This window comes from Perca flavescens, chromosome 24 (genome assembly GCF_004354835.1).
Source record: "Perca flavescens isolate YP-PL-M2 chromosome 24, PFLA_1.0, whole genome shotgun sequence".
In the NCBI taxonomy this organism is placed as follows: Eukaryota; Metazoa; Chordata; class Actinopteri; order Perciformes; family Percidae; genus Perca; species Perca flavescens.
In genome coordinates, this window is record NC_041354.1 from 8761464 (window position 1) to 8773569 (window position 12106).

General features: G+C 38.5%; 1 protein-coding gene and 1 long non-coding RNA gene across 5 annotated transcripts in view; one reads left to right on the top strand and one right to left on the bottom strand.

Moving 5' to 3' along the window:
* Positions 1-593: 593 nt before the first annotated feature.
* On the top strand, positions 594-7710 carry LOC114551209 (uncharacterized). 3 transcript variants are annotated; one of them, XR_003691871.1, is made up of 4 exons: positions 594-974; positions 7043-7126; positions 7202-7335; positions 7418-7710. It is a non-coding gene; the product is annotated as an uncharacterized LOC114551209 (long non-coding RNA). The 3 variants fall into 3 exon arrangements; XR_003691870.1 differs by having other exon boundaries at positions 7043-7335; positions 7415-7710; XR_003691869.1 differs by having other exon boundaries at positions 7043-7335.
* Positions 7711-8064: 354 nt separating this feature from the next.
* LOC114551206 (peripheral plasma membrane protein CASK) overlaps positions 8065-12106 on the bottom strand; it is a 52005-nt gene continuing 47963 nt past the window's right edge. For both annotated transcript variants that reach the window (XM_028572374.1, XM_028572375.1), the window contains 2 exons: positions 12018-12101; positions 8065-10219 (listed from right to left, as the gene is read on the bottom strand). In XM_028572374.1, coding sequence (XP_028428175.1) covers positions 10043-10219; positions 12018-12101 — 261 coding nt within the window. In that variant the 3' untranslated portion in view covers positions 8065-10042. The remainder of the gene's footprint in view (positions 10220-12017; positions 12102-12106) is intronic.

The following is a 12106-nucleotide window of genomic DNA, read 5'->3' on the forward strand; positions in this document are numbered from 1 at the left end:
TGTATGGATTGTTCAGAGTTGACTTCTGTCTGTATAGTTTCACCTGTACTAATGTCTTGGGGCTTCCTGCTGCTCTGGTCTAAAATCATCTGGCCAAAAGGACTACAGTTGGGTAACACTGGCACATTTACAGAAATGTTGATTAATGTGTGTTGTCCTTTTATAAATAAAGAATAAGAGTTTTATTTGAATGGTGTATCTGTAATAAAAGGGGTTTCTATTCAAAACCATACTTGCAATTATTGTTGCATTATTAATGCTTGTATAACCTCAACCCTGTTATGCGCAATTAGGCATAAGGATATGTATGCCTCAGGGATGATTATTACATAAAAACTGAAGAAAAAAATACTAATAGCAAAAAATAGAATCTCACAAAAAAAGTATTGTAATCACACAGAGAACAACAAAAATAACACTGTTACTAATACAAATATAAAACTATTTAGATTTTTTCCCAGAGAGATCCATACACTTTTATCCTGAAAAAGTTATATCCAGTGCATTTTCTGTCCTGCTTGTATCAGGTTATTTATTGGCTGAGCAAGCTCCCTGTCTCCTGACCTAAACTTCATGTGATTGGTCAACGAAGCCATCAGTCAAAACAGTCAGCAGCAAGATGGCGGAGGCCACGGGTAAAAGAAAAGATAGCTTTTCATACAAAAGGTGACTCAATAACCGTTCAGTCGTGGATTTATCTTTATGAAATTATTGTGCAAAGTCTCCGAAAAGTCACAGAAGTCCCACGCCGGATTACTAAACTTCTGGAAGGGCTACGATTGCACTGAAGTCTTCTGCCAAGCTGTTAGCTGTCAGGCTAAAAACACAGACCAAGGCTAGGTTGATTCATAATTATTTATTTTACAAAGACAACGTAATGCTATTCCATGATAGATGAAAAAGCTTCTGGATGGCCTACAATGGCATTGAGGACTTCGTTAAAACGGTGCACTCTCCCTCTTCTAAACCAAAAAGTAAGTCTCTGCACTGTATCTGGAGATATGAAATATGACATAAAACGTGTAGTTTGGCATCATATAGGCTACGACAACAGCTAAAGACAATACTCATAAGTAGTGTAACATTGTAGAGTTTCATAAATGAATGTATTTATATCACAAAGTAGCTTGTAGTTAAATGGCCAATGATTGTCGCTTGTTTCCCTTGCTGTATGATAACATAGGCCTACTGTACAGACTACACAACCTTACAAAACCTTCAATATGGTTTGTTACAGTAATTAATCTCTGCTGTGTAATACGTTCAGCAGCAGTTTAATAATCTTAGCAATGGCAAATCATTTACCTAGTGATTTAAAGATTTGTGGATATATTGATAGTTTCTGCAGTGGTTAATTAACCCATGTTTGGTCTGTAACTAATTTCACATATTAGGTGTTCTGGCATTGTGATTAGTGGAATAATTCAGGACATGCCATGTTGGTAGATCTAAATAAGTGACTGTGAGGTCTGGGTGTGAGCCAGTGCCAGAGTAAAAGTGATGAAAAGCCATAGTATGTTGAAAACGTGATAAAAAAAGACATAGTATGTTGAAAAAAATAAAAAAAAGCCATAGTATGTCTAAAACGTGATTAAAAAGTCATAGCATAGTATGTAGAAAAAAGTAAAAAAATAAATATTGTGTAGTATGTAGAAAAAAGTGATGAAAAAGTCATAGTATAGTATGTAGAAAAAAGTCATTATTGTCCATTGGTTACTTGTGTCAAACGTTTGTTTTGTGTGGACCCCTAACTACAGTTACTATTCCTAGATTCTAGATAAATAAAGTAACTCACTAGTCGCAGTGATCATGTATGAGCAGCCGAAAGGTGATTGGCGGTATTTACCCAACTCTCACACACATGTTTAATTCACTGTAGTGGTCAAGGTAATGCAAGTTAGCTTTTTCTCCTTCCAGTTTTAGATTTTAGACAGCACCACAGAGGGATGGAACCCTCAACCTCCAGTCTTCATGAGAGTTTAACCTTCACCTTAGCTTGCTGAGCTCTATGCAAAGCTTGGAAAGGCTTTAGTTGGAAGATGTATTTATTGTTCAAACTACAGGGGAGAGAAATTAAAAACTGTCGAGACAAAAGTGGGATTGAATCCTTAAATCTCAGATTGTTGAGTCAGTAACTTATCTCAGTGAGCTATTCCTAATTAATCAATTAAGTAATCAACAAATTAACCAATCAAATAATACATTAATCAACCAATTAACAGCTCAATTAGCAGATCAATCAATCAACCAATTAATCAATCAATCAATTTTATTTGTCACATGAAATCAATTAGTCTACAAGGACAAAGTTTGAACAACAAATAATAGAATGGAAACTAGAAATGTTAGTTTCAAGAATAGCTCACTGAGATAAGCTACGGACTCCCCATCTGAGGTTGAAGGATCAAATCCCACATTTGTCTCGACAGCTTTTCAACTTCTCTCCTCTGAAATGTGAACAATAAATACAACTTCCAACCAGCACAGAGTATCAGATCAGATAGCTCAGCGTGATAGAACGCTGGTTAGAGGACACGCAGGTCTTGGGTTCAATCACCCTGATGGACCTGTGTTTGTATCCTGCATTTCACAGAAAATTTCTTTCTTTCCTAAACCCAAGAGTTCGTCTTAACTGCGTGCACTGTATTCGCTGGAGGTGGCGGCTGAGGTGGCGGCAGAGTGGAATAGGCATCAGCCCCCCACCCAGGAGACCCGGGTTCACATCCAGCATGTCCCAGCAGGATGCACACAAGGTAAGGTAGGCACCACCCCCCCAGGGCAGCGCCCACCAAAGAGGGCAGCACCAAAAACAGTGGTGCCCAGGGGGCAGCACCCACAAGCAACCCCAATACCACCCCAGAGGGGGAAACCCCAATGCCGCCCCGAAGGGGCGGCATTGGGGTTTCCCAACTGTCATAAACGGTGCGTTGCAACCCCGAAGGGGTTGCAACGCACCTTACCTTTTGCTGACTGGAACAATGAATTTTTTTCCTAAGTGTCATAAGTACATCTCTGGTCTTTCACCCAGGAGACCAGGGCTCATGTCCCACATGTCATGGTTAAGTACTTTCCTAATCCCAACTGTCCTCAGCATCCTTATGGAGCCTCAGACAGTTGGGTTTTGGAAAGTACATTTCCGTGACATGTGGGACACAAACCCCAGTCTCCTGGGTGAAGGACCTCATATTCCTGGGTGTGGAACCTCATCATAAGGTGTGCTCTTTGTGAGTATTGAACCCACAACCACTGTGTTCTTCCAACCAGCATTCTATCACACTGAGCTATCTGATCTGATACTCTATCCTGGTTGGAAGTTGTATTTATTGTTCATATTTCAGAGTTGAAAAACTGACAAGACAAGTGTGGGATTTGATCCTTCAACCCCAGATTGTTGAGCCAGTAGCTTATCTCAGTGAGCTATTCCTGAAGCTGACATATCAGCTGTTGGTACTGTTATTTGTTGTTCACACTTTGTATTTGTCTATTCCTATGTGTGTCCTATCTAAGTGTTTGCACATACTGCAAAAAGCATAATGCTTTAAAAAAGCATAAAGCTCTTATAAATATATGGTACAATAAACATACACGTTCTGCCTGACTGACTACTTTTACTTTAGATACTTCCTGTACATTTAGCAGCATATAAAACATCTTAAAAAGAAGTCAAATACAGTGTTTGAAGAAGATTATGCAAAGACTATTATAGTTACTATTAGTTATTGTAATCTAAGAATATATAATAAAATAACTGATGTGGGCCATTCTTCTGAATAATCAGTACTTTTACTTTTGATACTTTAAGTACACGTTGCTGAAAATACTTGTGTATTTTCAACTAACTAACTAACATATTTCAACGCATGGCTCTTGTGTTTGAGTTTCTTTACACTGGGGTTTCGCTTCTTTTACTCCACAATCTGAATAATTATTCACAAGTCATAGAGTAAATTTTTTTTTTATCAGTTTGACTGATTAAATTCATTTACATTTTTATGCATTTAGTACTTTGAATACATCAAATTTTGTCTTTATTTCACTATGTAGCCAAATTTTGTGTAACTTATATTAAGCCCTCTATTTTTCAACATGTTTTTGTTCGCAGGCAGGTTGAACAGTATTAAAATCCTTCTGTGTGCGATAGTTAAACATTAAAGATCTAAAATGAAACAATAACAAATAAGAAAATAATTTGTAAATAATACAAATTAACAATATAATAAATGAATAGAAATGGTCTTCAATTAAAATTAAAAGTTAGTATATTCAAACTATTCATTTGTAAAATAATAAAAGTATTTTGTCTTGTTTGAGGAGACTGATGTGTAAACACCATTGTCGGTACACGATCCGTTCTATGCATATGATAATCCTGTTTTACCGAGGATTTATTTATTTTTTATTTTTTTTATTGACAAAAAGCACCAACATAACTAACTCTTGTTGGGGAAAAGATATACATGCTTTTATACAATACAAACGTTGTCAATGTACAAGAAAGGATTACCTGAGATAAAGAAACAAAGAATAAGACAAAAAGGGGGAGCTGCTTAAAATACACAAGTCAAAAGCAAAAATACTAGAGAAAGTAAAATTAACATTTAGAGTGGTACACAAGGAGAGACTAATCAAAACAGTAGTTTCCTAGATATGTCACTACACATTTTCCTTGCAATCTTAGATTTGATCTTTTTCAGTGAGGAAAAAAACAATTTAAAGTCATTTATAAACCAAACAAAGGAAGGCTTAGATGATCTCCACTTACTGCAATGAATATGATATTTATCCATTAGAATAATCATATTGACTAAGTCTGATACTGATGAATCTATATTATCCATATAAAAAGAGGATGTGTGGCAAGTTGAGAGTAAGGATATTATCCATCTTAAGTGACAGCCAATTATGTATCTCAGAACAGAAGCTGTTGGGACGGGGCAACAAAAAAGAACATGTGATCCAGAGTCTAATCAGCCACCTCACAAAAAACACAAGAGTCTACATCAAGTTTGAATCTTCTTCTAAGAAAGTCAGCGACGACGGATATATCTTGTAGATTATTCTAAAGTGAGTCTCTTTGACTTTTGGGGAAATGGCCATTTAATGAATTTAAAATGTGCTTTTTCTACGGACAATGCATCCGTGTTCGGAACCTGTACACACAATCCTCGGTTATAACCAAAACATAATTTAGATTTCAGAACATCACTAATATATTTACTATTACATTTATTGTTGATTAAAGTACAATCAATGACTAAATTTGGTAAAGCTGGTAAGGGTCTTGTTCTTGCATATAACAATGTGTTTTGAATTAACTGTAATAATGGTACAGGTATTGCTTTACAGATCTTATTGTATTCTCTATATGTACAGTTTAGATTGTATTTGTCTAAGAAAGCTTTATATTCCAAAAAGTTACCAGATCTAGAATATCATTCGCAAATACAATGCCCTTTTCATACCAATCATACCTGAACAATGATTTCCTATTCATTATAATGACCCTATTGTTCCATAAGGTGGATCCATGTGGAGAAAAGTTATGGGTAAATATCATTTTCCAATATTGGAGAACTTGTTTGTGGAAGTTTGACAACTTAACAGGAATTTTGGTCATCTCAAAAATCACATTGCAGAAGAAAATCAAGCCCTCCTACTTTCTTAAATAGATGTCTGTGAAATCACACAAAATCTGGTTGGGATAGATATGTTTTCAACCAGTTAATCTTAAAAAGGTCCCAAACATTGATTCAAAGTCCAAGGCTTTAATACCACCCATACTCTTTAACCAGCTGTGATTTCTTAATATAATGGGTTCGGTTTTTCCACAGGAATTGGAAAACAATTGAATTGGCTTTCTTACCATTACTGGAAGAAACATACAGGGAGTGACATGGATAAATTACTAATTTGGAAATACCTTCTGATTTAGACAGAGTGACTCTACCAAAGATGGGGAGATCTCTGGTAAGACAGCGACTCAAAAGATTTCTTCATATCTATTAAACGGTTAGAAAAATTAACATCTTCCCTTCTAATAGCATTTTTAGATAAAACTATTCCTCGATATTTCACTTCAGCTTTAACCTCAATTGATGAGTGGATGGGAAGTAGCTCACATTTTTTTATATTGAGGATTAATCCTGAAGCTTTAGAGAAAATCGATACTGAATCAAGGGCAACATCAACCATGAACGTATTCCTTAAAAAGGATTGCTGTGTCGTCTGCAAATTGACTAATTTTAAATTACTTGTCAAATATTGAGATCCCATGCAAGTTGATTATAAGTGATTGGGTGGCTAGAGTAAGGAAGTGGTTTGTGAGCGTGCTGGCTGACACATTCTGACTAGCTACATAGCTTTAATCTACAGACTGTACGCAGCATGTTAGCGGTAAATCTGACTCAAGCGTTTAAACAGCAACACCGTGTAAAAGTCTACCAACAACACAGAACCCGTTACGTCACTTACTAAACGGTGAGCCAGGAGCACGTGCAGGTTGTTAGCGAGTCTGGTAACTGAAGAGAACATGTCGGCAAGTTACCCCACACCAGTCTACTGCCACGCTGGAACATAGCGCAGGAAGAGCAGACTTCCGAGATGTCTACGAGCCGGCGACGCCGGCGGAGGACTCTTGACCAGAAACAGTATAAAATATAAACGCTCTTGACGACCTGGAAAAAGACGCAGACAGGCTGCAGCTGATGACGTCAGGCACAGCTGCGTGGGTTTCCTGATTGCGTCATATATTTCCTTTAGTTCACCTGAACATCACTTCTGGATGTTTAAATGTGCTGTGCTGTGTGTGTCTGGAGAAAGCCAGTGGCTCAGGAGTGCTGTCAGCTTTTCTGGCATCAGCTCTATCTATCTATCTATAACAATGTTTCACATTCTATATTTTCATCAATAAAGTTGAGAAAAAAAAAATATTTCACTGCAGCCTGTCAACACCACTGGATACATTACCATGGCACGTATTCACATGCTTTGAGTGCAAGTTTCTAAATTGTATATGTTGCTTTTCCTTTCCTTCCTTTTTTAGGCGGAGCGTCTCCTGTCCTGCTTAAGTGGAAAAGTGGATGTCCTTCTCTTCAACCCTCCCTATGTGATCACACCTTCAGAAGAGGTGGTGAGGCTCTGTACAGCAACTTCTTCAGTTCGGATATGAGGAGCATTTGATCAAGTGGTGCTTTTCTTTCAGGTGGCCAGCGCGGGTGTAGAGTCTGCCTGGGCCGAGGGCGAGAGGTGAGCGACAGGTTTCTGTCTGTGGGAGCACAGTTGCTCTCCACCAAAGGGTTATTCTACCTCATAACTATATAGGGGACAACGATCCAGGTGAGTTAACTGATGCCTCGGAAATGATTTTCAGTGTAACATTCTGGATAACAAGTGTAGTAATGTTTCCTTTTCTCAGCAGAGGAGATTATCCGTGTACTGGGTAAATGTGGTTGAGGGGAGAGTCATGCTTGTCGACCAGAGCTGGACATGAGAGGCTGTCCGTCCTGCGCTTCCATAGGAGCTAACAAACATGGAACTGTCACTTAGAAATCTGCTGAAAGGATTACATGAGCTGATGAGAATAAATATTTTTAGGATATCATTTTTGACTGATATTGTCTCCAAGGACAAAGGTTTACTGCAGAGGAAAACAGAAAGAATCCTCAGAGAACCGGTGCAAAGAACTTTCTAAATAAAGCTCTGCAGAACAAATTGTGAAATTGAAATGGTGAAATGACTAAGGTGCTTCTGATGTACTGGTAAACTTGTAAGTAAATGAACCAAATTGACAAAAAAAACAACTTATTTTTCCCTTTCTGTGTAAATATAGTTAAAGTAAAGTTATAGTAGTAGTTATAGTATAGTTAAAGTGTATATTTTGACCTCAAGGAAATCACCAAAGTAAGATTTGTAGGAGTTTATGCAGCAGTTGAAACAACTGTGCATGTAAACGTACTGAATCCAAAAGACAAATTATCACACACAAGAGCAACAAGACATTATCCCCATGTTTTTTTTTCTTCTTTTCTTTAAAAAGCAGTTATATGGTAGCCTGACAAGCCAGACCCACATCAAGATGTTACATTTTCTGCCACTAGGGTGCATCTAGACTTCTAGGCTAGTTATATGGTGTGTTAGACTGAATTAAATCTCTGTTGGACTTTTAAATGTTTATGGAAATTACTAGAAAATATGTCTACCCACATATACACATCAGAAAAGAATCAGAAGGAAGAAGAAGCAGTTTACTTTAAACACGTAAAAGGAAATATATTTTTTTAAATGAAATAACAAAAAAAGAACATTTCATACAGAAGAACTGCTTTTGTCATTTGCAGAGGTCAATTTACACAGGACTTGAAATGAAACCACTTTACTTGAAGTGGAACAACAGCAACCACGCCACACAATTGAAAATATTGACTTTTTTTTTTTATAATTTTTTTCATTATCAAGACCCATTAACTGATGTGCCTACATTAAGTTACTGTAGGTGGGGCAGCGTTGTGCCACTTCTGGTAAAGTATGAAGAGGTTATGTCACATACTGAGCTTCTTTTCAGAGATAATATACACTGGCTCTTGGTAATTCACTCGTATGACGTACGCACCATTGAAACATTTACACACAAAATTTTGAGTTATTTTCTCTCCCTCAAAACAAGAATACTCCTTTATATGTTTAAAGACAACAGTTAACAGTTCCAAAATGGTGGCTCTAGGATTGGATTCATCCCACCTACATTAGGCCCTCCCCTTCCACAGACATTCCTACGAACACTTCAGTTTTAACAAGCATGGCTCACTCTTTGAGAGTGGGGAAAGAAGAAAAAGGTTGTCGTGGCAGTCTGCCTAGCAGACACCAAGGGTGTGCATAGGTGTTACATACTTCTTCCCCGAGGCTCTGAAAAGGCAGTTTATTTTTTCTCCTTTCCATTAGTTTTTTGTTTTCCAGTTCAGGAGCCATGTTTAGTGGTAGATGCAAGTGCTTTTTCATAGCTGACCATGCCCCAAGAACGACAGTCCAGGTCCATTGACCACTGATTAGCATTTCATGTACGGGAGAGGGGCGGGGGGGGGACCAACCAGAGAGAGTAGGCAGGTAAAAATATAAACTGTGAGGTGACGAGATGCAGAAGACGTCTTCTTCATTGTCCACTTTGTGCAAACTGAGATGTAAACAAAGACCATCAGAGGTTTGGAAGGGAAGCATGGTACAATAGGCTACAACAACACATGGAAAGACAGCGTAGAGGAATGCAGTGTGCTCCTTCAACAAACTGACAGGCACAGAGGGCCAGTGAAATAAATAAAAGGGCTGGGGGTGGGTGAGGGAGAAAGAAACTGCCAAGTTTTCTGTGCTTCCTGCTTCACTCAAACTTGCATTTGGAGCTGAGGGAGTTACTTGTCGCCACTATAGCAGCTTCTAATGTGCTTTAAAGTTCGGCTTGTTTGTCACAGTGGCCGAGGAGATTAGAGGATGTTGGAGAGGAGGACACAGAGTACCACAAGAAGTGCCTTAAAGGTCAACACACACACACACACACACACACACACACACACACACACACACACACACACGCACCCACATAAGACTGCTTTATGGTCATGCTCGCTATTGCCTTACCGATATTACCACCCATCCATCAATTACAAAAGAAAAGTACAAAATATCTACCACACTGCCCCTCCACTCCCGACCCTTTGACTAGGACAGAACCATATTCACTTGGTTTTTTATCATTTATATATATATATATATATATTATATATATATATATACACATACATGTATATATTTACACAATAATGTGCCGTTTGAGGCTGTTGAGAAAAAGGGGTAGGGGCAGGATGAGGTCTCTGCAATGAGGCTTTAGAGTCATTAATTTCTCCATTTCCCTCTTTTTCAACAACAGTTTATCTACGTAAATATGTGATTCTGATGAGAGAGATGTGATTCAAGGGGATTTGACTCAAGTTTAGCATCCGTGTTGGATAAGAGATGGATCGTTCAGGGTGATGAGCTAGTTGCCGTTGAGTGTATGTCAGTAGACCCAGGAGACGGGAACCCACTGAGAAGTGGTGGACACCAGGTCTACAGCCTCCTCCAGCAGTCGGATGGTGTCATCAATCTCATTGTTGATGATGGTCTGGTCAAAGTAGTGAGCGTAGGTCCCCTGCAGCATCTCCGATTCCTTCTGGAGCCGCTGAAGAGAGTCATCCTGAGGATGTGATTTACAAACAGAGAGAGGGAGTTTAACGTCGTTTGTTACATGTGAGGTGCTTCAAGGCTCCATTCGTAGTCTAGTTCTATACTAGTTTGTAGGGATGCACCGAATATTCGGCCACCGGAAATCTTCGGCCCAAAAGGGCATTTTCGGTTTTCGGCCAAAATACTTTTATCACCAAAACAATACGGGCGAAAATGTTGTGTTGACGCAGAAACAGAAACCGCGACCTGCACGTGTGTCAGTACCCGATCCGTTCCACCTGAAAAGCGTCTCCTAAGCAAAGAGGTTGAGACGGACCACGGAGTGAAAACAATGAAAAGTACGCGCTTAGAGTCTGTCAGCACACGTTTCAGTGAGATCTATTCGGATCCTCTGCACTTCATCGCGACTGTACTTGATCCGCGTTATAAAGACCATTACTTGGATGTGGAAATAAAGCAGGGCGCACGAGAAATGATCCAGGCCGCGATGGATGCGGAGAACCCGCGTGGAGACGGAGAAGGAGCGTGCACAGAGCAGCGCCCAGCGAAGGAGGAGATCAGAGCGCAGAAAAAAAGACTTCTCTCTGCAGCAGATGAGGGGCACGCACCCTCGCTGTCTGATATGTTCAGTGAAATCCTGCAAGAAATAGGTAAGCTATTCTGTTCTTAGGCTACTATATACTGTATGTGACTATCAGGTTGTAGCCATATTTCTGCTAGATATTTTTTTAATTAAACTTTAATATTAATTTATACAATTGCAATGCCTTGATTATAGTAAAGTTAGTACACAGTCATAGCCATAAATGCAATGGTACTAATAATTGGCATAATTTCTTTCGGTGTTTTGGTTTCCTCTTTTGTTTTCCTCTTTTTCGGTTTTTGGTTTCGGCCAAGAATTTTCATTTCGGTGCATCCCTACTATTTTTTTTTTATTTATGTTTACATTTTTACCAGTTCTATATGTTTTTACTTCAATTTTGCGCATATTTAGAATTAGAAATAAAAAAAATCATAGTTGAGTATGTCAAAAACGTAATGAAAAATGTCATAGTATGTATGTCAAAAACAATTAATATAAAAAGTCATAGTATAGTAAAATTACAATACTGATCTGAGAACAATATGATGAAATAAATAATTCCCCCAAATCATTCAGGATACAGGGAGGACAGGAACAATGAAATAGAGAGGTCGGGTTGGGCCAGAAGAGACAATGATGCATCAAAAATGAAGATGCACTACTGAGAAAACACATTATTAAGAGGATTATTAGAGGGATTACAGGTTTTAGAGGAGATCAAGAGGTATAAAAGTGGGTACAGCTATACAACTACTAGAGCTACACAAACACAGAGGCCAGACATGCCTTTCTACAATTTCCAAACAAGCTGAACTTACACCTTTTAACCAGTACTTACAGGCAGTTTCTTGCACCACTTTGGCATCTTGAGTGAAAATGAAAATAGGCATGCCAAAGAAAATACAAACATGCTTAAAGCATACAGTGCGTGTGCAGTGAAGGAAACATTAAGCAAAGCATAAAGGATGACAGAAACGGAAAGTAAGGCGTTTATTTTTCACACTGAGACGTTGCATCTTTGTTTACTTACTAACGCCAGTTTATGTGCAAGCTTGGAAAGTGTTCTTATTAAATATTAAGATGAAATGCCTCTGAATTAAGACTACAATGCCAGAGTGACTGTAGTTGGACAGAGTGAATGAGAGTTAGTGAATATGTGCAAATACAACTAGCATGAGTGGGAGAGGAAGCAAGAAAGTATGACTATGACTAAATATGACTGTACCTCGGTCATGCCGGGGGTGACAGTGGGAGCTGCGATGAAGACAACATAGGGAGCAAAATCAGCTGTCCTGAGGATCTTTAATGCCTGAT